General features: G+C 35.2%; 1 protein-coding gene and 1 non-coding gene across 2 annotated transcripts; both read left to right on the forward strand.

Annotated features, from left to right (window-relative positions):
• Window positions 1–16226: 16226 nt before the first annotated feature.
• On the forward strand, window positions 16227–16333 carry LOC127117129 (small nucleolar RNA R71). The gene has a single exon (XR_007801889.1). It is a non-coding gene; the product is annotated as a small nucleolar RNA R71 (small nucleolar RNA).
• A 6017-nt stretch (window positions 16334–22350) lies between these two features.
• Window positions 22351–24500, forward strand: LOC127127734 (UDP-glycosyltransferase 74G1). Its single transcript, XM_051057006.1, has 2 exons — window positions 22351–23035; window positions 23604–24500. The coding sequence occupies exons 1-2, from the start codon at window positions 22382–22384 to the stop codon at window positions 24324–24326; spliced, it is 1377 nt and encodes a 458-aa protein (XP_050912963.1). The 5' UTR covers window positions 22351–22381; the 3' UTR covers window positions 24327–24500.
• Window positions 24501–25805: the final 1305 nt, after the last annotated feature.

Raw genomic sequence — 25805 nt, forward strand, 5'->3', positions numbered from 1 at the left:
GACATACATTGAGAAATTCATCACAATGTTCAAAAAGATAGAGAGCAATATGCCTTTCTTTGAAGCACTCAAGCAAATTCCCATGTACAAAAAATTCATGAAATAAGTCATCGCTGAAAAACGACCAATAGGAGAAGGGTCGGTAGCTTTGCATGAAAAGTGTAGTGCAATATCACCAGGTAGGAGAATCCAAAATAAGCAGAAGGATCCTGAAGTAGTCACAATCCCATGCACTGTAAAAGACAAAACTTTCAAGAAGGTACTAATTGATTCTGGAGCCAGTGTGAGTTTGGTGCCATTGTCAATCTACCAAAGTCTTGGTATTGGAAATGTCAGTGATACAAGGACAAATCTGAAATTTGCAGATCACTCCATAAAGAATGCATAAGGGATAACAGAAGACGTACTGGTGACAATAGAACAATTTAGTTTTCCTGTTGATTTTGTAATCATAGACATACTTGAGGATGAAGAGACACCTATCATTCTTGGTCGACCATTCATGTGGACAAGTCGATGCAATTTCGATATAGACCATGGTACACTAACTTTAAAAGTTTATGATGATGAAATAACCTTGAATGTTCTTGAAAACAGGAAGCTAGAGATGGAAAAAGAATATCAATATCAAGTAGGCATGATCAGGACAATTGAAAGGCTAAAGTGACATGCCAACATCAAAAAGAGTCTCAAGAAGGCCATCTCAAGTGGTCTCACCTCCATAAGCAACCCTGAGTGAAAAAACTCATGTTTCCATTCCAAAATCCATGAGAAAGAAGAGAAAGAGAAATCAAGGTAAGGATACAAAAGTTGGAAAGGACTTGTGGCACAAAGGAAGCCATACCTCTGAAAAAGACGGTTTCTTAGTTTGGGAAAAGAAGTGAAACAAGGTGTGGAAGCTGGAGTACCCCCTATAATAGGGGGAATGAGGCGTCCAGCTAATGACGATAAAGGAGAACTGCTCGGGAGGCAACCCGAGGAAAGTATTCGTAATTTTTATTTTTAGTTTCAATTTTATATTAATTTCTGAGTTTTGTTTGCTTTAAGTGGTTTTTTTTTCTGATTGTTTACTTTCATCTAGTAATATGATAATTGTAGCTTTAGTGGTTGTGTGAAAAATACCCAAACTGAAGGCATGTGTGTCCTTTATGCATGTTAATTTGCCAAAATATTTTTTATATACTTCTAAATGATCTGATTGGTTTAATTGAGTTGGAATGGAAGTTGAGCAGGTTTATCAGACCTGATTGAGAAGCCACATCGAGCAAGAGGTATTGTGGAGGTTGTCAGCTCTGCCCAACATGGTGAAAGCAGAAAAAGCCAAACACAATGTACATCACAAGAGAGCATTCAGGTATGTCTTTATCATTCAGAACTTGCGTACGTTCTTTTATGATTTCGGGTGCATAATTACCCACACTAAGGCACGTTTTTTTTCCTACCCCTGAGCCTTTCTAGCCATCCTTTTTATTATTATCCATTGTTAACCCCATTTGAGCATTTAACCATTTGTTTGTTTGAAAAAACCACATGATATTAACCCATGGCCCAAACACTCTCTGCCATGTTCAGAGTATTTTTGTGAATTATCAGAACCGTGTTTATTCTAAGTTTGGGGCCGTTGTTGGAATAACAACATTAACTTTGGGGTAGATGTGCAACTTAAGTACAAATGAATGCACCTGATGATTGAAGAAAAAAAATAAGAGAAGAAAAAGAAAAAATGAAAATTTGAAAAATTAAAGAACCATAGAAAAATAATCACCAGGGTAGTTGAAAGAAGGATAAGTCAACGAATATTGAAAATAAAGACAAATCCTAAAGGACGATTGCAAGAAATAATTCCAGCATTAATCCATCAGAATGAGCATAGTGAAGATAACGATCATATTGACTCTGGACCTTAGCATACTTTTTCAAAATTATCCCACCTTAACCATAACCATGTTACAACCATAAAGACCTCAAATAATGTGTGTGTGTGTGTGTGTATGTGTGTGGTGCACCTTGATTTAAAAGAGAATTTATTCAAGCCTATGGTATGGTATTACATACTATGAATTTTGAGTGTAAAACACATTAACACCCGAGAGATTTGGTGAGAGTGTGAATTGAGCTAACAGGTAAAGCAATATTTTCAAGTGAAGGTGTGGTCAATCAATCGACCTCAATAATCCAGCAAAAACCAAAAGTATCAACAAATGAGGGTCATGAAAGATCTTAGAGGTATGGTGGCACATGAAGTGTTATTTCATTTGGGAGGGACATGAGTTCTTTGTACTTAAAGTTGCTTGAGGACAAACAACAAGCTAAGTTTGGGATTGTGATCAGTCACCATTTATGCTACAATTATAATCATGTTCACAGGTGAAAACATGCGAGTTAGTTGCATTTTGCATACAGTTTAAGTGGTTTTTGCACTTTGTTTTACCATTAGCATCATTTAATCTTTTCACTATGTTTTTCCCCTGATAAACTGTTCTTTTGAAGCAGTCTCTTTTGATCAAGCCATTGCAGCGGTCTATCCCAGATTGATAGAGCCTAGAAGGGTATTTCCTGAAAAGGAACATGGATCCCATCATGTTTTAGTATGACTTTGATATGGACTGCCACATGATATGAATCTTGACAAGTATGTCCTTGATTATTAGGGTCTGGAGGAGTGTCTTGAGAAGAAACTTGGATCTCACAATGTTGCGATATGACCTTTATATGAATTGCCCCAGTATTTGAATCTTTGAAAAGTATGCCCCGAATTAGATGACTTTTTGGAGTGATTGGCCCCACTATGCCCTTGAGTTGGTATGCCCCGGGATGAGAGTCTTGAAAGATATGCCTCTGATCATGAAGTTCATGGATGTTATTTGATATAGGTGTGTCAAATATTGAAATGTTTTTGCCTCTAATCAGTGGGATCTCAAATGATGTGCCCCTAGGATCATAAGGATTTTCCCCTAATTGGAAGGATCCTTAGGTGACTTACCCCTAGTCAGGAATGTCTCGACGTGGTGTGCCCCTGATCAAACCATTGTTGATATTTTCGTGGTGCTAAGTATTGATTTGTGAGAAAAATGTTCTTTTTGAAAAGTAATTCTAACATTATGCTCATGCAAGTTTTTGAAATTGGAAATTGTTATGGAAAATGGATATGGTGTATACAGATGACAATGACCATGAGGTTGGCACAAATGAAGATGTGATAGAAGAAGATGGTTAGTAAAAAACATTCAAAGTCAGTTTAACAACGATTTTATCGAGTATGATTTCATAGCGAACCTAGCTTCAATTAGGACTTTTAAATATTATAACGTGGCCTGGTTCACAATTTATGAAACAAAAGATATAAGGCTCAAATTTTAATTTTATCCCACCCCTTCTCCTTGATGATCTTCATCCCTAAATCCAATTAATTCAACACATGCATTTAATCTGCAAGAGAATTTTGATAGATAATTATGGATGTAGATGTAATGATTCAAGTACTTATGAGATTCTTGAGGTGGCAATCACCTTCTTTCACTTACAAGCTTGTTTATGTTTTTTCTTTTTTTTCTTCTTTTTAATCCCTATTTTTGCATGGACCAATTCTTTTGAATTTATGGTCTATCGGAGTGCCCTAACTTTTGCCTAAGTAAACTCCTTTTTAGTTTTTAATTTAGTTGACTCTTTTTGAAACATGATGCCGTAACTTTTGTCTAAGTTAAATTTTTAGCTTTTTTTCTTTTTGACTTATCAAACCTTTTTTTTTAAAAACAACTCTTGTGATTTTTTATTTTGATTTCGAAAGTAATGACTTCCATGTTAGCTATCGTGAACTTTGTACTTTCTCATCTTCCTCGATGTTACCTATCGTAAGCTTTGTACTTTCTCATCTTCCTCGATGTTAGATGATGTATGCGAGGAATAAGATGTGCTTGAACCTATTATCCTTGTGATTACATGGAAAAATTCTCTTGAGATCATAATGCATCATTGACTTAATTGAAAAAATACCTTGCCCCTGGTTAATATTAAGGGTTTTTATGAATAGAAAAAGAAACACCAACTTCTAGCTCAAGGGGGTTGACTATGGATTATCTCCTTATTTCTCCAGTGTTTAGGGAAATGAAACAATGCCTTACATCGTCAGACCGGTCTTACTATTAAAGCATACATCAGCAAATTCGATTGTTCATTACATCATTCTCCTCATAAGTTTGTTAATAGGTGAGAAGTGAAAATAAAAGGTTTGATTGATTTTTACTTTTATTTTCATGATGGCATAAGAAAGAGAGTGTAAACAAATGAATTGATTTCAAAAACATGCATGCTCATTTTATTAAAATTATTTCCCAAAAAGTACAACGTTTAATACAAAAAATACTTAGCAAAAAAGAAATTACAACTGGAACTGATAAAGTCTATTGACCCTAGTGATGAGCTTCATTGTTGATCCACTATCTTTAGGAGACACTTCTTGAAGTTCTTTCACTTGTAAATATAAAGGGGTAACCCTTCAACAATGGTACTCCTTTTTCGGAAGTCAATTGCTTACCGTTAATCAGGTCTTAGACTTTGTGCTTACATCAGATATTCTCATCATAACTTATAGGATACTGTATGGAGTTATACTTCATTGCTACACACATGAATTTTGGCACAATATGTTTTTTTAAACTCCTCTTATTATTTGATTAATATAATAATTAAATAATAATGATAAATGATAAAGAGATATTTTAAGAAATTGTGCTAAAAAAATAGGTATAATGAACAACAAAGTTTCTATGACAAAATCTCATTATATATTTTCATGACATACAACATGTGAAAACAAAAAAAAAGTTAATTTATTCTTCTATAACTTTATTTAGTTATTTTGATGCGTGCTTTTCGCAAGTATACGAACGCGTCAGAGTAATATAAAAGATTGTCGAATCCACAGAGACCAAGTGACAATCTATCGTTATCTATTGTTATGGTGTTTATCTAAGGTAATCAAACTAGGGGTTTTTAGAGTGTGCGATGAAAGGTAAAGTATTAAATTAAATTCAATTGATAAAGACAAGCTCAAATGTAATTCACATAATCAATTAATAATCCAAGTACTTGCTAATAGAATTACTTATGGGCAGTGTTTCCTACTTTGAAAAGAACCAATTTAACGGGAACTGTCGTTCTCGCGTATTCAGAACCGAGTTGTACTCCCTAATCAAACCCTCTTATTGTCACTTATAAAAAGGCGCGCATTGCATTAGAGTAGTAAACCTATTTTTAAGAAATATAGTATCTTGACTAAGTTGGAAAGTATTTTAACCTGGATATCTTAACCAAAAGAGGTTCTTACGAACCAGACTCTAAACTTATAAATGCATCCAAAAATAGTTTTAAAATCACTTTTCTTCTTAAGTTAAAAACTCCTAATGAACTAAACAAAGCGCTTTCGCTGTATTTGAAATAGTTAAAAACAACTAAGTTTAAAAAGACGTTGGACAACTTTCGATCTTACCCAACGGAAATTAAGTGCGGGAAAACTTAAGTTGAAAGTCAAAATATCCCTTAAGTGTTTCTATGAACAATTGTACGAATTATCGGTTCAATTACGATCCTTACATTCTAACCTTTATAGGTTTAGTTAGACATGGTAAAGTAAATGTGCATTTTAATTTAAATAAAAATAGTGCGAGTGCGAAAAGTAAATAAAAGTAGTGCGAGTGCGAGAAATAAATAAAAGTAGTGCGAGTGCGAGAAATAAATGAAAGTAGTGCGAGTGCGAGAAATAAATGAAAGTAGTGCGAGTGCGAGAAATAAATGAAAGTAGTGAGAGTGTGAGAAATAAATGAAAGTAGCGCGAGTGCGAGAAATAAATAAAGTAAAGACAGTGCGGGAAATAAATAAAGTAAAGACAGTGCGGGAAATAAATAAAGTAAAGACAGTGCGGGAAAATGAAGTGGATAAAGGCAAAGTAATAAAAACCTGCTCCAATTGGAGGGTTGAATAAAATGCGAAACGGAAATGAAAATGGCGACAGGATTAACTTCCTTCCAAAGTGCTCCAAACTCGATTACAGACTCGATCACAAACTTGGTTACACAATTGTGGTAACACCTCGATGTGAAGCGATTACCACTTTAAAATACTGAATATATGCCTAAGTGAAACTAAGTTTGCTCTAAGTTTGGATGATTAAACAAATGAAAACGAGTATGTATTTATAGGCAAAGAAAATAATGGAAATGACAAGGATGCCCTTCAGTTTGAAATTGGGAGGGAAAACTTTTCTTCTTGTGGCGCCCGCCACAACTCCATGGCGCCCGCCACAAGAGCAAAGTGTGGCGCCCAAGTAGAGGTAGTGGGGAACGTGGCAGTTGAGGAAAGTTGAGCTGTGACACGTCATGGCTGGACCCATGGCGCCAGCCACAGTGGGAGCCACAAGTGTAAAATGCTGAATTTTAGGATTTTTAGCTCGTTTTCATTCCTTTTCTCGATCGGGGCTTCGATTAGACTGAAAACCCGAAAACAAAGAGAAACATAGTAATAACATAACAAAATAATAATAAAACAACTAAAATGCATGCGAAATCGGAGTCGAAAATACGGTGAATTTCAGTGTCATCAAATTCTCCCACACTTAAACCCTTGCTTGTCCTCAAGCAAAACACTAAAGAGCTCATAGAAGAAAAACTGGTGTCAACAAGTGATTCGGGCTAAAAGATTTCTAAGTTCAAATCGGGATGCAATGATAGGTACTAACTGAGTGAACTAAGGGTATTATGATGACACTTATCCGTAAACACGGCCATAAACTCCATTCCTATATTAACCAACCCATATTATCCCACAATACCTAGGCATGCCTCTTCATCTCTTTTTGTGTCCTTTTCATTCAGGCGCAATCACATTAAGCCCGTTATCCGTACATGCTTCATAGCAGAATGACCTGTTAGTGATTATGATCTAAACATGGGGTTCCTGGCACATAAATCTGTGTAAACCCTTTTATTTGACCCAACTGCAGTTGTGGGGGATCAGATCGTAATCCGCCCTACCGAGTTCAGTGCCAGATACCTCTGAACCAACTAACAGCAGGTGAGTTTTTCTTTTTCTTTTTCTTTTCTTTTGTAGCAGATTTTTACAACCTTTTTGGTTTAAATGACTTTGTGAGGGTCACCTATACCTGAGTTGCCTTTTTGCTTTCTTTTATTTATTTCACTCGATCATTCACTTATGTTCATCGGTCCCTTACGTAGAGGATGCGTAGGCCGGAGCTGACTACTGGAATAAACTACTGAGGACTTATACTAAAATGATGATTAAGGCCATGGTATATGGGGTTTCGGGAGTGATTCCTATATTCATGAAGTATATGGTGCTAAAACAATACTGATCTTTCAAAAAGTTCTCCCAAGTCACCGCATCCTTACTCAAACTCATCTTTAAAAACCCAAAAACTTTCAGAATAACACCGTTTTCTTTTGCAAAAAAAAAAAATTTTTTTTTGGTAGGGCTAAAGGAAATGGGGAGATTAGACTGTACTAAAGATACACTATACTGGTGACTCGTCAGACTCATGCATTATCTAAAACACTCAAACTAAAAGCAAATTGAAACAAAGTAAACAACTAAAAAGCAAAATAAACAATCTAACTAAAAACAACAAAGAAAAATAGAAAGCGATAAAATCTCTTCCCACACTTAAATCGAACATTGTCCCTAATGTTTCAAAATAAGATAAGGGGAGAGTCACTTGACATATTACTGCTGACAACTGGCACTTGTGCCATCCTGAGGTGGACAACGGGATCGGCTGCGACGACGGTCTCTCTGATCCATCCTGGCCTGTAAGGCGTCCTGAGCAGTCCTCACCTCTCGAAGGTTGCCTAAAATGGAACCATGAGTGGCTTCTATAAGTGCAGTATATTGACGGTGGTATTGTTGCTGATGGGCTTGCTCGTTTGTGATCGTAAGCAGGGACTGTACAACAGTCTCGTAGGATCTATCTGTCCTCCGATGTGATTCTTGCATGAAGCTCATGTTGTCCGCTAGTTGTTGCTGAATGGTAGAGAGTAGGTCATCACGCCTTTTCTCTCTAGCCATGTGGTCACGCCACATCCCCTCTGTAATATAGAAGCCAGGAGCAGAACCTGCAAAAGAAGAAGATGGTGCGGTGTGTGATGGTGAAGGGTGATGGGGGATACATGAGGTGCGGGAGATCGCTCTCTCCGATCATATTCTTCATCAGTGTCGTGTCCCTTCTCATCAGGAACATTAGGAGGAAGAAGATCCAAAACAGGTGGAGCATCTAAAACATAGGTCCAATTCCTTTCATTACACACATTAGTACGTCTAGTGCACGACAAAACAACAGATGGGATAGTTATACCATGAACCATAAGCACATAAGCTCCTTCTCTCCTCAATCGGCACAATTTCATATCTCTCATAAATTTTAGGTTGATTGTGCGAGGAGGTAAGGGATCTAGGGCAGCTATCTCATTGTTCAGGTTAAGCGCTCGTGCAATAGACGTAATGAGTCCTCCGAAAACTATAGGTCCCGCTTTATTAAGAGTTAAAGCCATATGCGCGAGCATAAACGGGACCGAATTAATTCTTCTATTTGTGAGGCTTCCTTGCAAAAATAGAAGCTCTCGAGCATTGACCTTGTTTGGATTCTCCCGGCTAAAAATAGTACATGCCAACAGATATCTAAAAACTCTGATGGTCGGGTTATGGATGGTTGAGGCAAGAATTCCTTCAAAAGAATTTATTGAAGTGTTTGACAATCTCTGCCAGAAGGAAAACACCTCGACTGACCAATCTGAATCCAAAGGGGCCTCACAAATAGCACCGTCCCCATGAGGAATACCTAACAGGAATGCTAGTTCATCGGTACTGAATTCATACTCAACAGCAAACATTCTAAATTGGACAGTACCAACTGTGCTAGCAGTGTTAGGATTGACAATATAGATTAAATAACTTAAAAATTTGATTGTCAATCGCTCAAAGGTAGGTTCTTTGTTTGAAAAGATAGTATGCAAGCCTAAATTATCTAATAAATAAAAAATGCTATGGTAGATACCCAAAGTGTAAAGACAATTTTCATCCACATACCTTGTCGGGAGGATTTCCCGATTTTGCAACCTTTCGATAATTTTTCTCTGTCGATCCCCCGGTTTCCCTCCTCGAAGAATAAATCCGTTGAACTCCATTTTTCAGCTCTTGGTATGTGATGAAGAAGATGAAGATGGGTATGTAAAAAGGTGTGATTTTTATGAGATTTGACGGATGAAAATGAAAATGGAAGTTGGGAAAATGACTTGTATGGTGTGAAGATGAGAAATGTGGGAGCTTTTGTGGGGTTCAAGGGCGTTTTTGCAAGGCGGAAAAATGGGTTTTTGAGGTTTGAAGGTATGAAAATGGTGAAGAATGTGAGTCTGCCCCAAGCTTATATAGACGCTGTGGCGGGCGCCACAACATCTATGGCGGGCGCCATAAGGCTAAATTCGGCCGGGCTGGATTTTTGCTTTATTGGCATGGGCTTCTCATTCTCTTTTTGGTTGGGGGGTCCGGATAGCGTTTGCATTGTATTTTCCTAGTGACATAAGGCTTGCACAATTTTATACAAAAAAAATTTAAACATTAGACTAATAAATAAATAAACAATTAATATAATTAAACTATAATAAAAATATAAAAATATATAAACAAACATAAAAATATATATATATATATATATATATATATTATATATATATATATATATATATATATATATATATATATATATATATATATATATATATATTATATATATATATATATATATATATATATATATATATATATATATATATATATATATATATATATATATATATATATATATATATATATATATATATATATATATATATGGAAATATCAATGTGCTGACATAGTTAAGAAAATATCCCAAATGCAATGATATAAAATAAGTTAGGTAAATACGAAAAATATAAGCATAAATGAGACAAAATAAAATGAGATGGTAAAATCAAATAGTAGGGGGTTAGTATGCCTGAGTAGATCCACGAAGCATGGCTATCTCCTGGCGAAGCTCTGCGATCTCCTGGTATAAACAGTCAGCTTCGGTAGCATGTGTGAGACCGGATACTCCCATCTGTAAGGTGAGGTCAGCCACCTCCTGCCTAAGCCCGACAATCTGCAATCTGGGTGCAGATGTATGGGGTCTGCAATGATAAATTGTTAGAGAATAAGTGATCCTGGGTGAAGGCGGTGTGGGGGTATACTCAGCAATAGGTGGGGATTTGGGCTCCTCGATAGTCTCTCTCTGACCCTCCAAAGCATAACTCCAGTTAGCTGGGTCATGAACAGTAGTCATCATAGGATCAGGCAGTGTAAAATAATGAATCGCCTCGCTATCGACCAACAATCTGAACTGTCTTGGGTTGAAGGAGGATCTCCTTATCAACCCTCTCGTCAAGCAAAAGTCGATATCCATGGTAGTGTACCCACAGTAGGTCCTGAGATGTAACAGCTTGCGGGATAGACCTAAGGCGATGGCGATCTATGTGATGATCCCTCCTACATGAATGACTCCTTCGGACGATCTGGAAACACCGCTAAGGCCATATAACAGAAAGTTCCCACATGCCACGGGGTGAGACTGGGATGCACAAAACAATAGGAATATCTCCTCCTCACTCAATAACCTCTCAGCATCTGGTCTTCCCAGGAAAGAGTGTGCCAGTATCATCTGGAAGTATCTAAAAGCAGGGTTATGTATAACTTGGGACAATTGAGTAGAGGGGTCCTGACTCCCTCCACCTGAGATGTCACTCAAGAACTTTTCCACTTCCTTACCTAGAAAGTATCCCATCGGTGTCTCAAGGATAGTGTCAGGGGTGGTCTGGAAACCCAATAGGTCACCAAACTCCTTCTGGCTGAAAGAGTACTCAATCCCAAAGAGCCTGAAAGCAGCATACCCATCCGGTCCAGAGTAAGAGTCATAATCAAATGAACTGAGGAACTCCAATGTCAAGTTCCTGTAGGTGTTGCTCAGGTCGTCAGCGAACTCGTCCCAATGGAGATGGTGGCTCAGAAATCGGATGCTTGGCTCAATGCCCAAGGCTTCCATGCAGTGCTGGTCTGGGTAGCGTGTGGGCGCCATAGGGCGCTGGTAAAGAGCTATGTAGCTCTCTCTCTGGGCATCATCCTTATAGGCTACGTGCATATCGTCGAAGTCCTGCATCCTGTAAAAGTTAGGAAAAGGGATCCTGAAAATACAAACATTTCAAATATTTAGTCTCGGTGAAAATATGATTAAAAATAAAATAAAATAAAATAAAATAAATGCAAAAAAGTAAAACAAAATAAAAAACCATGGGTTGCCTCCCAAGAAGCGCTTATTTAACGTCATTAGCTTGACGATCAGAATTTATACACCTGTAGTAGGGATCAGTGGATCAATCAGAGTGTGGCTTGAGTAGTCTGTTGGAATGTCTCCTCCTTCGTAGAGCTTCAGTCTTTGTCCATTTACAATGAATGGACTACAGGTTTCGTTCTTGATTTCTATAGCTCCGGATCTCAGAATCTTGGATACTTTGAAAGGGCCAGTCCATCTCGAGCGTAGCTTCCCAGGGAAAAGTCGTAACCTAGAGTTGAACAAGAGAACAAGGTCGCCTATATTGAAATCTTTCTTAACTATTCTTTTGTCGTGCCAAGCTTTTGTTCTTTCTTTGTATATTTTGGCATTCTCGTAGGCAGATTGCCTGAGTTCTTCTAGTTTGTGAATGTCAAGGATACGCTTTTCATCAGCGGTCAGGTAATCTAAATTCAAAGTTTTAATGGCCCAATAGGCCTTGTGCTCTAATTCGAAAGGTAAGTGACAAGATTTTCCATAGACTAGTTGGTAGGGAGTAGTTCCTATAGGGGTTTTGAAAGCGGTTCTATAGGCCCATAATGCTTCTTGAAGCTTCTGAGACTAGTCTCTTTTAGATATTGAAACAATTTTTTCTAGGATTTGTTTTATATCCCTATTGGATACTTCTACTTGGCCACTAGTCTGTGGGTGGTATGGTGTTGCTACTCTATTCCTAACTCCATATTTTCTTAAAAGTCTATCAAATATTCTCGACATGAAGTGTGATCCTCCATCGCTTATGACTAAACGGGGTGTTCCAAATCTAGGGAATATATAGTTTTTAAATAGCTTGGTCACCACTCTAGTGTCGTTTGTGGGTGCAGTTATAGCTTCAATCCACTTAGACACGTAGTCTACAGCTACTAAGATATACTTGTTTCCTAAGGATGGTGGGAAATGATCCATGAAATCTATACCCCACACGTCGAAAAGTTCTACCTCCTGAATGTTTCTTAGAGGCATTTCGTCACGCCTTGAAATGTTTCCAGTGCGTTGACATCTATCATATTTGACAATGCAAGCATGGACATCACGCCACATGGTAGGCCATAATAGGCCAGCTTGAAGAATCTTGGTGTATGTCTTAGAAGTGCTCGCATGTCCACCATAGGGTGCAGAGTGACAATGCTCAATTATACTTTTTACCTCCTCTTCTGGAACGCAACGGCGAAAAATGCCATCTTTACCCCTTTTGAAAAGGAGCGGTTCGTCCCAATAAAAGTTTCTCACATCGTTGAAGAACTTCTTCTTGCGGTGGTAGTCAAGATCAGGGGGTACGATATCAGCAGCTAGGTAATTAACAAACTCTGCATACCATGGTACGTTACTTACTGCTAAGGATTTTTGGAAGTGCTCATGAGGGCCTAGGCTATCGTCTTCAATGGTTTCTAGTCTAGCTATCAGTCTATCATAGGCAAAATCATCATTTATGGGTACTAAGTCTGGTTTTAGGTGTTCTAGCCTAGAAAGGTGATCAGCTACTACATTTTCAGTGCCTTTTTTATCTCTTATATCTAAATCAAATTCTTGTAGTAACAGAATCCATCGGAGTAACCTGGGCTTGGCATCTTTTTTACTTAATAGGTAACGAATGGTAGCATGATCAGTGTAAACTATAATTTTTGCTCCTACTAGATAAGATCTAAATTTGTCTATAGCGAAAACTACAGCGAGTAATTCCTTTTCAGTTGTTGCGTAGTTGAGTTGGGCAGCGTCTAGGGTTCTACTGGCATAATAAATGGCATGTAATTTTTTATCTTTCCTTTTTCCAAGAACGGCTCCAACGGCATAATCACTAGCGTCGCACATTATCTCAAAAGGTTCTGACCAATCAGGGGGTTTCATAATAGGTGCTGATATTAATGCTTGCTTTAAAAGATTAAATGCTTCATTACATTTTCCATCGAAAATGAATTCAACATCTTTCATTAAAAGGCCAGTTAAAGGTTTAGTTATTTTGGAGAAGTCCTTGATAAAACGCCGGTAGAACCCAGCATGTCCAAGAAAACTTCGGACTTCTCTGATAGTTTTGGGTGGTTTTAGGTTCTCTATAACTTATATCTTAGCTTTATTTACCTCTATACCTTTTTCAGAAACTATATGTCCTAAAACAATTCCTCCGGTCACCATGAAATGACATTTTCCCCAGTTTAGCACGAGGTTCACCTCCACGCATCTCTCCAGGACTTTCTCAAGGTTAGCAAGACAATTGTGGAAATCAAATCCGCAAACCGAGAAATCATCCATAAATACTTCCATGATACCATCTAGGTAATCTGCAAAGATTAACATCATGCAGCGTTGGAAAGTGGCTGGGGCGTTACAGAGGAAGAATGGCATTCGTCTGTAGGCAAAAGTTCCATAAGGGCATGTAAAGGTAGTTTTTTCTTGATCTTCGGGGTGGATAGGTATTTGGAAGAATCCAGAGTATCCATCTAGATAGCAGAAGTAAGAGTGTCTGGCTAGACGCTCCAACATCTGATCTATAAATGGTAAAGGGAAATGATCCTTCCTGGTTGCTTTATTTAATTTTCTATAATCTATACACATCCGCCATCCTCCTTCCATCCGTTTTGCTACATGTTCGCCTTTATCGTTTTGCACGACTATGATGCCTCCCTTTTTAGGTACTACATGCACAGGGCTCACCCACTTACTATCCGAGATCTAGTATATTATACCTGTCTCAAGTAACTTAAGAACTTCTTTTTTAACAACATCACTCATTATAGGGTTTATTCTTCTCTGATGTTCTCTGGAGGGTTTTGAATCTTCTTCGAGCGAAATCCGATGCATGCATACGGATGGGCTTATACCTTTCAGGTCAGAGATATTATATCCTAAGGCTGAGGGATATCTTCGTAAAACATCTAAAAGTTGGTCTGTTTCGTCTTGGCTCAAGGTAACATTGACTATAACTGGACGGTTCATCTCTTCGTCGAGGAACTCATATCTCAGGTTCTTAGGAAGCTCCTTAAGTTCTAAGGTTGGTTTCTTAGGGCATGGCATAGGATCTGGGGTAAGGGGTAAACATTTGTAAAGGTTATCATCGATGTAGGGTTTCCTAAAGTCATCATCTTCCATTATGAGAGTTGATGACAACTTAACTGTTTTTATGATTTCTTCTTGTTCTAATTCCCTAACGCATTTATCAATGATATCTAAGGCATAACATGCATCTCCCATCACAGGTGCCATAAGAAATTTCGAAAGTATAAATTCTATTTTCTCGTCACCTACCTCAAAGGTCAACTTTCCTCTCTTGACATCTATTGTGGCTCTTGCAGTTGATAAGAATGGTCTACCTAGAAGGATTGGTATATCATTGTCCTCTTTGATGTCCATGACAACAAAATCAGTAGGGATAAATAACTGACCTATCCTAACAGGGACATCTTCTAAAATGCCTATCGGATACTTAACAGATCTATCGGCTAACTGAAGTGACATCTTAGTAGGCTGTAATTCTCCTAAGTTTAACCTCTCACAAACTGCTAAAGGCATTAAGCTCACACTAGCTCTTAAGTCTAGAAAAGCTTTTTCGATGACATGACTACCCAAAAGATAAGGAATGGAGAAATTTCCAGGATCTTTATCCTTTTTCGCTAACTTATTCTCGGAAATAGAATTGCATTCCAAGGGTTTCGGATCGTCTAGTCTACGTTTGTTGGTAAGGATGTCTTTGAGAAACTTTGCATAAGAAGGTATTTGGGTGATGGCTTCTGTGAAAGGGATTTCTACGTGAAGTTTTTCTATAACTTTAATAAATTTCTGATACTGGTTATTGATCTGGGTTTGTTTGAGTCTTTGCGGATATGGTATAGGTGGTTTATATGGCGGGGGTGGTACGTATGTTTTATCTTTAGGTTCTTCTCCTTTTTCTTGACCTTCCTAGTTTTCAGATTCCACTGGTTCCTTTACTTTGTCCGTGGGTTCGATACATTTCTTAGAAGTTTTGGGTTCACTCAATCTTGGGTTTGGTGGCTCATCATAAGCGTTCCCACTTCGTAGGGTAATGGCATTAGCTTGCCCTCTCGGATTCTGTTGAGGTTGTCCAGGGAACTGTCCTCCAGGTGTGGTCTAGGGGGCTTGGTTTAAAGCTACCTGAGAGATATGGGTTTCAAGCATCTTGGTGTGAGTAACTATTTGGTCAACCTTGGTTCCTAACTGGGTAATCAGTTCGTTAACGTGAATGTTTTGGTTCATGAACTCTTTGTTTTGTTGGGTTTGAGCAGTGATAAAATTTTCCATAATTTTCTCAAGGCTCGGCTTTGGTGGTACAGGTTGCATAGGTTGATTTGATCTTGGGGCTTGGTAACCTGATTGTCTCGGAGGTTCGTTATTTTGGATAGGGTTATTGTTCTTATAGGAGAAGTTCGGGTGATTCCTCTATCCAGGGTTATATGTATTCAAATATGGGTTCCCTTGGGTGTAGTTCACTTGCTCATAGTGGATTTCGTTTAGTAGACTGCATTCTACAGATTGGTGTCCTTTGGTTCCATATATCTCACAATCCGACGAAACTGCGGCTGCAATATTCGGGTTTATGCACATATGCTCGACCTTGAGGGCTAATGCGTCCATTTTAGCTTGCATCATGTCTATAGAGCTTAGTTCATGTACTCCTCCTTGGGCTTCCTTCTTCTCAACTGTCGCTCGTTCGACTCCCCATGATTGATGGTTTTGAGCCATATCTTCAATGAGGGCACTAGCTTCAGGATAAGGTTTGTTCATCAGCGCATCACCTGCGGCAGCGTCGATGGTCATCTTAGTGTTATAGTGAAGTCCATTATAGAAGGTCTGAATGATTAACCAATTTTCTAAACCATGATGTGGGCATGCTCTTAACAGCTCTTTATATCTCTCCCAAGCTTCGAACAACGATTCTCCTTGGTTCTGGGTAAATCTAGTTATATGGTTTCGAAGAACGACGATTTTACTTGGGGGAAAGTATCTAGCAAGGAATACTCTTCTAAGATTATCCCAAGTCGTAATGGAATTGGGTGGAAGGGAATCTAACCAAGATAGGGCTTTATCTCTGAGGGAAAAAGGGAATAATCTTAAGCGGATTGCCTCAGGAGAAGCTCCATTAGTTTTAAAAGTGTCTGCTAATTGGAGAAAGATTTTTAAATGTTGGTTTGGGTTCTCGGTAGCGAGACCTGCGAATTGTCTTTGTTGCACTAGTTGCAACAGGGAGGGTTTAAGTTCAAAATTATTAGCTGGGATGGTTGGGTTTACTATACAAGAACTAGGTTCTTCGTTGGATGGTTGGGCGAAATCTTTAAGAGGTCTTTGGTTTTGATCTTCGGCCATAGCTCTCCTAATTCTATGGAAGAATAAACGTGCGCGAGCGTAACGTTCAGGTTCCGCCAGAGGGTATACTAAGCTTCCGGTGTTGCGAGTTCTTCGTATTGACCGACGGGTAATAACCTAAGTCTAAATGATATAACAACAGGGTACGAAATTTGAGGAAATTGGTCCCCGGCAACAGCGCCAAAAACTTGATGCGTGTTTTTCGCAAGTATACGAACGCGTCAGAGTAATATTAAAGATTGTCGAATCCACAGAGACCAAGTGTCAATCTATCATTATCTATTATTATGGTGTTTATCTAAGGTAATCAAAATAGGGTTTTTTAGAGTGTGCGATGAAAGGTAAAGTATTAAATTAAATTCAATTGATAAAGACAGGCTCGAATGTAATTCACATAATCAGTTAATAATCCAAGTACTTGCTAATAGAATTACTTATGGGCAGTGTTTCATACTTTGAAAAGAACCAATTTAATGAAAACTGTCGCTTTTGCGTATTCAGAACCGAGTTGTAATCCCTAATCAAACCCTCTTATTGTCACTTATAAAAAGGCGCACATTACGTTAGAGTAGTAAACCTATTTTTAAGAAATATAGTATCTTGACTAAGTTGGAAAGTATTTTAACCTGGATATCTTAACCAAAAGAGGTACTCACGAACCAGACTCTAAACTTATAAACGCGTCCAAAAATAGTTTTAAATTCACTTTTCTTCTTAAGTTAAAAACTCCTAATGAACTAAACAAAGCGCTTTCGCTGTATTTGAAATAGTTAAAAACAACTAAGTTTAAAAAGACGTTGGACGACTTTCGATCTTACCTAACGGAAATTAAGTGCGGGAAAACTTAAGTTGAAAGTCAAAATAGCCCTTAAGTGTTTCTACGAACAATTGTACGGGTTATCGGTTCAATTACGATCCGATAAAAGTAGTGCGAGTGCGAGAAATAAATAAAAGTAGTGCGAGTGCGAGAAAGAAATAAAAGTAGTGCGAGTGCGAGAAATAAATGAAAGTAGTGCGAGTGCGAGAAATAAATGAAAGTAGTGCGAGTGCGAGAAATAAATGAAAGTAGTGCGAGTGCGAGAAATAAATAAAGTAAAGACAGCGCGGGAAATAAATAAAGTAAAGACAGTGCGGGAAATAAATAAAGTAAAGACAATGCGGGAAAATACAGTGGATAAAGGCAAAGTAATAAAAACCTGCTCCAATTGGAGGGTTGAATAAAATGCGAAACGGAAATGAAAATGGCGACAAGATTAACTTCCTTCCAAAGTGCTCCAAACTCGATTACAGACTCGATCACAAACTTGATTACACAATTGTGGTAACACCTCGATGTGAAGCGATTACCACTTTAAAATACTGAATATATGCCTAAGTGAAACTAAGTTTGCTCTAAGTTTGGATGATTAAACAAATGAAAACGAGTCTGTATTATAGGCAAAGAAAATAATGGAAATGACAAGGATGCCCTTCAGTTTGAAATTGGGAGGGAAAACTTTTCTTCTTGTGGCGCCCGCCACAACTCCATGGCGTCCGCCACAAGAGCAAAGTGTGGAGCCCAAGTGGAGGTAGTGGGGAACGTGGCAGTTGAGGGAAGTTGAGTTGTGACACGACATGGCTGGACCCATGGCGCCAGCCACAGTGGGAGCCACAAGTGTAAAATGCTGAATTTTAGGGTTTTTAGCTCGTTTTCACTCCTTTTCTCGATCGGGGATCCGATTAGACTGAAAAGCTGAAAACAAAGAGAAACATAGTAATAACATAACAAAATAATAATAAAACAACTAAAATGCATGCAAAATCGGAGTCGAAAATACGGTGAATTTCAGTGTCATCAAATTCTCCCACACTTAAACCCTTAATATAATTCAAAGATTAGGTTTCAATACACCTTAAGCATAGCGGTGTGATCCCAAATTTTTTCCAGTAGTGAAAGCATATTAAAAGATAAATCGCGACACGGTTAGGTCAAGACGCAGCGCGATATCACAAATTCTATATTTTACTTATAAATTGAAAAATGTGTTTATTTATTAAGGGTCTGATTTTAGATAAGAGAATGTGAAAATGAAGGCTATCATTACGATATTGTTCTTCATCATTATATGTCTTTATATTTTCTTTCCAATTGTAAAAAACATGAATCCCCCTAAAGTTGATTGGTTAGTCCCCTTATATTAGGTTCCCTCTAAATAATTATACTTTAAACATGTAATTCAATGTAATCCTCTATGACAACATTTGTGATGATTTTCTGATTATAATTACATAGTATTTAAAATTAATGCTTTCTCCCGTCTAAGGAATTGGGAGAATTGATCTAGAGGGAAATGAGACTTAATGGTAATTTGTTTATTCGATTGGTAGAACTATGATATTGTAATGATCTTTCATGTTGGGACGAGAATAATCTAGGCATTTAGTATAGTTTTACGTCCTATAAAACCTTTGTCTTAGAGATTGAATAATATTACGATAAGGGGGTTTCTTTATAACAATATCTTCTTATTACGTACTATAATCCCTTTGTTGTTGTAATTGTCGGTAGAGGTCACTGCTCGCTGATTCACCATATTTGAAGGGATCGAGGAGACAAACAACAAGTTGATCGTGAGATACAAAGGTGACCTAGGTTAGTTTTACCATGGTCTCATGGTGGGTGCCAATTATACTTGCTAAAAAAAATACAATGACTGTATCCTTGTGCTTGTAGGGTTGTTTGTGGTGTATATGAGGTTTTGACAGTATTTAGGGATAGCTCACGCAGAGTGGTATCAAGCTTTATATATGTGTTTCTCTGGTCAATTATTCGATCGTTCCTCAATCATAAGGTTTATGGGTCAAAGAACCAGGAAATGACATATTTCGACTCCATGACCAGGAAACATGGAGAGAATGGGTCTAACCCCTCTTTGAATCGTGAGAGGGGTGATTTTCTTTAATATGCAATTGTGGGGACATTTCATCCCTCCATTTATTAAGTAAATGGGCAATGTGAGTTGACCTAGGCTGTCTAAGCTTAAATGGACGGTCTATAATAGATCAGAGCGGCCTGGCAGTGTATCACACAATCTGTCTTCCCATGTTGGTCACCTGCCTAGGGTTATAACAATGAGCTTGCATATGCATTCTTAGGCCTTCATTATTAGGATTAAGTAGTATAAGACTTCCCTAACAAAGATATGTCGATATTTAAATCAAAGAAACTCCATACAATGAAAAACTTGATTTTTGCATACTTGCTTCATAAACACATTTTTTCTATTAATATGAAAACATTTTGCTCTACTAATGCAATCACGTAATGTAAAAATTAAATAAGAAAACATGAAATAGTTGTCAACAATGTGCACAATTTAATTGAAATTTTCTTCTGGCCTACAAAGATATACATCACTTAGGGTCAGTTTGGTTCAATCGAGGGGAGGGGATGAGAGGGGAGAGATTTTTATCAAGGTGTGGGGAGGTGAGGGGAAATGATTGGAGGAATTTTAATTACATATATGTTTGGTTCAAAACATGAAAGGGGAGGGGAAGAGAGAAATTTTATTTACAAATATGTTTGATTTAGAAGGGGATGAGACATATTTAAAAAATATTTTACTTTTTTATCCTTGTAATTTTACCATAAAACTCATGATATTTACCGTTTATAATTCAATACAAATTCATTGACGAAATATAAGTATTCAATTAGAGAACATTATAAAATATTTTATAAAAATATAACGGTTATAATATATAATCTTAAAAAGATTATCAAATACAAAAGATTCTAACAAAAATTATTATAAACAAAAACATTACGATAATTAAAAAATAACATTAAAGTATAAAAAATAAAATAAAATATTTTAAACACATATAACAATACGAGGAAGATATCAAAATACAAAAAATATATAAAAAAAAAGATAAAATTTATTCAAAATATAACTTTTAACATTTTAATAAATTAAATTTATATTTAAATAAATAAGGATAAATATGTAAATATAATTATAAGAATGAAAGACATTCTTCTCTCTAAATCCCTTCAAATCGTGGATCCCCTCCATCTACCTCCCCTCCTTCTTAAAATTTAAATTCCATCTACCTCCCCTCCTTCTTAAAATTTAAATTAAACATATAAACATTTAAATATTCTCTCCTACTCTCTTTTATTTATCCTAACCAAACAAACCCTTAAGATATCGATGTAATTAATTGTCATTAGTAAGTAGGAGTAGTAAATGTCTTGTGTACTATTTTGATTGATAAATAAGATTTGGATGTATTACAATTCTTATTCTAGTTTGTTTGTTAAGAATGTAGAAGTTAAGTTTGCTGAATCACCATAAATTGACAAATACCAAAAACACAAAGCATTGACAAATATCTCTCTTTCTCACATAGTCATATGAATCGTTACTATGATATGGATACATAGACTTTCGATAAATGAAGAGTCCATCAATCTATATATAAATCTTTTTGGTTTATTGTCAACGAAATTTGAGGTGTTAATAAAAATTAGAAATACTATTAGTATTATATAATGGAGAATTACATGAAGCTTTTTCCATCACTAATTAGAAATACTATTAGTATTATATAATGGAGAATATTCAGTTATTCTCAAGGCTTCCACCACTAAAGTTACTCTGTTTAGATTTTAGAAAAAAATTCGCAGGAAAACCTGCAGTTAATTTTACAAGCAAGACTGAAGAAAATCCGCATGATATTTAGAATCCTAATTTAATATATTTTTAAAATTGAAAAAAAAATATATTAAATTGTATAATTAAAAATAAATATTTTTTTTAGTTGCAAGTGTTTTTCTTTTAAACCAGTAACTATATACGATAAATTAAATAGTATATAATAAATCAATGACCACAATATAATCAAATACAATTCTTAATTCCTTTTTCAACTTTTTCAATGCTAATATGTAATACCTTTTAAATTGAATTTAAAGTAAAATGATTATGTTTGGGACAAAATCTACCTAGCTTATCTTCGAGTAAGAATAAACTTTAAAGGCAAATTTAATTCCACCCACCAAGTTTGTACAAAACTGACACCACAATAAATGGACCTGTCTCTGCAAAATATCTTCTTCCAAATATTGAATCTTGGAGCTAAATCAGCTTCAATATTATTATAAAAAAATATTTTTTTTCTACATTTATAATTTATAATGTATTCGATTAATCTAATTCAAACTAATTCGTTATACTTTTATTTGGTTTGGCTTAGTATTTATCGCTAAAATGAGCATATTAAATCTAAATTAATCCACATATTTTTGATTTAGTATTTATCATCAAATTATATTGAATCTAAATTAATCCATATATTTTTGATTGACTTGAATATCATATTTTTTTAAAATCGATTGAAATTGACCAGCAATCACACATAAATTAAATGGAAGAGAAAAAACAACAATAAACTTTTTAAATGTAAATAAAATAAATAAATAAATATATATATATATATATATATATATATATATATATATATATATATATATTATATATATATATATATATATATATATATATATATATATATATATATATATATATATATATATATATATATATATATATAATATATATATATATATATATATCCCTTGAGATTCTCAAAACAACTAGTATTACTTTTATTGCATAAATGGAGAAACCAAGAAAAAACCATAAACCACACATTTTAGTGTTACCATATCCATTACAAGGTCACATAAACCCTATGCTTCAATTCTCCAAACGGTTGATCCAAAATGGAGTAAAAGTAACACTAGTAAACACAATTTCCATTTGGAACAAAATCAACAACAACATAGATCTAAACTCCATTGAAATTGAAAGCATCTCAGATGGTTATGACAATGGTGGACTTTCATCAGCAGAAAGTATGGAATCTTACAAAGACAAATTCTGGAAAGTTGGTCCAAAAACACTTTCTGAGCTTCTTGATAAACTTCAAAGCTCAAACAAACCTGTTGATTGTGTTGTCTATGATGCTTTCTTACATTGGACTTTTGATGTTTCCAAGAGTTTTGGAATCCCCGTTGCTGTTTTTTTAACTCAAGCTTGTTCTGTTAATACTATCAATTTCCATGCTTTTAAGAGATGGTTGGATTTACCTTTGTTGGAAACAGAAATTGTGTTACCTGGATTGCCAAAGCTTGAAGCTTCTGATTTGCCATCTTTTTTGTATCAATATGGAACCTATCCAGGCTACTTTGACATTCTTACAAACCAGTTTTCAAAAGTTGATCAAGCTGACTGGGTTCTTGTCAACACATTTTATGAACTTGAGCCAGAGGTAAGTGAATTTACTTATATACACACTAAATTTTTTTGTGATGAAGTTTATCTTATGATGTTTTTTGTGACTATTGCATGTTGTTGTCGGTTATATATTTTGAGTTTTTATTACACATTTTATTGCTGCCCTTCATTAGTAAAAACTGGCGGAAAAATGTTATTCCTGCGACCATAAATTCTTAGAACATAGCCTTAAAATTTTAGAATTTCATAACTTTGTACAAATTACACAATGTTACCGATGACTATATGGTTGCGGCATTTATTGTAATTCATAGATGTGTCCACATCTGATTTCAACTCTCATATTTGGTATTTTTGTCTGGTATTTTATATATATATATATATATATATATATATATATATATATATATATATATATATATATATATATATATATATATATATAATATTTTGATAATTTTTTGGTCCATTTTTAAAACTAATACAAGATCTTAAAATTATTTGAGACCGTCCTACTCAAATTAATCACAAATTTTTCAAAATCTTAATTATAAGTAATTTTGATATTGATGATAGATATTTTATATGAAAACACAATTTAGGTTGTGGATTGGTTAATGAAGAAATGGAGATTAAAGACAATAGGACCATGTGTTCCATCTATGTTCTTAGACAAAAGAATTCAAAACGATAGAGATTATGGAATAAGCACTTTTGGTCCAAATTCAGAAGCTTGCATCAGATGGTTAGATAACAAACCTAAAAGTTCGGTTGTGTATGTCTCTTTTGGAAGCTTGGCGGGTCTTAGTGAAGACCAAACAAATGAAATAGCTTATGGATTAAGGAATGCTGAAATGTATTTTATATGGGTTATTAGGGATTCAGAAAAGAATAAACTTTCAAAGGAGTTTTTGGAACCATCATTAGAAAAAGGTTTAATTGTGAATTGGTGTCCACAACTACAAGTGTTGCAACATGAAGCTGTTGGTTGTTTTGTGACACATTGTGGTTGGAATTCAACATTGGAAGCTTTGAGTGTTGGTGTTCCTGTGATTGCTATGCCACTTTGGACCGATCAAATCACAAATGCTAAGCTTATTGTTGATGTATGGAAAATTGGAGTTAGAGCGGTTAAAGATGTTAAAGAGATTGTTAGAAGAGAAGTTATTGAGGATTGTGTAAAGAAAATAATGGAAACTGAAAAGGGAAATGAAATGAAGAAAAATGTTATGAAATGGAAGAATTTGGCTAAAATTTCGGTTGATGAGAGTGGAAGTTCTGATAAGAATATTATTGAGTTTGTGAATGAGGTGACTCTCTACTAAGCTACATAATTTGTTGGAATTCAAATTCAACAAAATATGTCATTTTTCATTTTATTTCTTAAAATCTAAATTATTAAGTTTAGAATTGAGATTGTCTAACCTTAATTCATCTATCATGTGTATTGTGTGGGTGAACTTATTATATCTCCATTTAAGAGAATCTTGTATTTTTCATTTATTATTATTATTATAAGTAAATTTGATTTTTTATATATATTTAATAATTAATATATTTAGTCCATATTTAATAATTAATATATTTAATCCACATATAAATTAAATACATTAATTATTAAATATATTAAAAAAGTTAAATTTATTTATAATATTGACTAGAGAATGTATTTGTTATAAAATAAAATGGTGTGTTCCAACTCCTTTGTATCAACAAAATCTTCTTAGTATAAATGTTGACTTAATTGAAAACTTACAATTACAACCACAACCATGTTGATTTTTGGCGTAATTAGTATTAGAGATTAAAGGTAGTGCATTGTCACTGTAAGCTTTTTTTACATCATCATCCAATAGAATTATAACGTTCTGCCATGTCATACCAATATTTTAAAATTAAATGTGTGATTTGGCGGGATGCACGTCTCTGATTGGTTGACAGTGTAAAAATATTTTACACCTTAATGCATAGTCTTTTTTCTCTTAGTATTATAAAATTATATTTAGATATTTTTGTTAATTCAACTCATTTGTTAGATGCAAAACATCCGTTAGCACGTATTTAAACTTTTGATATCTCATTTAATCATTTTCAAAAAATAAATTAGGACTATTATGTTATTAGACAAAAAAATAATTATATTTACTTAAATATATTATATATTTGTAATATGTTAATTATTTTTTAAATATAATGATATAAATTACATATATTATTATATCATGATGAGAATTATATTTTTATTTATATTTGAATTTGATTTTATTATTTTATAATTTGATAATTTAAATTGATTTTGATTTTTATATTTGTAAAACTAAAAAAAGAAACAAAATTTAAATTTTGAAAATATAGAAAACATAGAATGGAGTTGGTTTTAATTTGGGCACTACTTATGCGTTTTCGTGTTGAATTTCTATTCAGAATCGTAACAGAATCCCATATCTTGATTCTGTGGGATTGAGAAACCCTGTGTTTAGGTGAGATCTGAGTGTATTGCACAAGGTTGAAGATGAACGGAAACGGTAATCTGAGTACCAAGCTTCCAATGTTCGATGGCAATAACTGAAATCGTTGGATGATTCAGATGCATGTGTTGTTTTGAGCTTAAGATGTTCTTGGTCTCATCAACGACATTTACGTTCAGGTTGCACTTCCAGAAAATGCAACAGATGCGTAGAGAAATGCTTAGCGTGATATGAGAAAGAAGGATCATAAGGCTCTGTTCTACATCCATCAGTGTGTGGATGTAAACGTGTTTGAGAAAATCACTGATTCGACGATGACGAAAGCTGCCTGGGACA

The sequence above is a fragment of the Lathyrus oleraceus genome, chromosome 1 (assembly GCF_024323335.1).
Source record: "Lathyrus oleraceus cultivar Zhongwan6 chromosome 1, CAAS_Psat_ZW6_1.0, whole genome shotgun sequence".
Classification (NCBI taxonomy): Eukaryota; Viridiplantae; Streptophyta; class Magnoliopsida; order Fabales; family Fabaceae; genus Lathyrus; species Lathyrus oleraceus.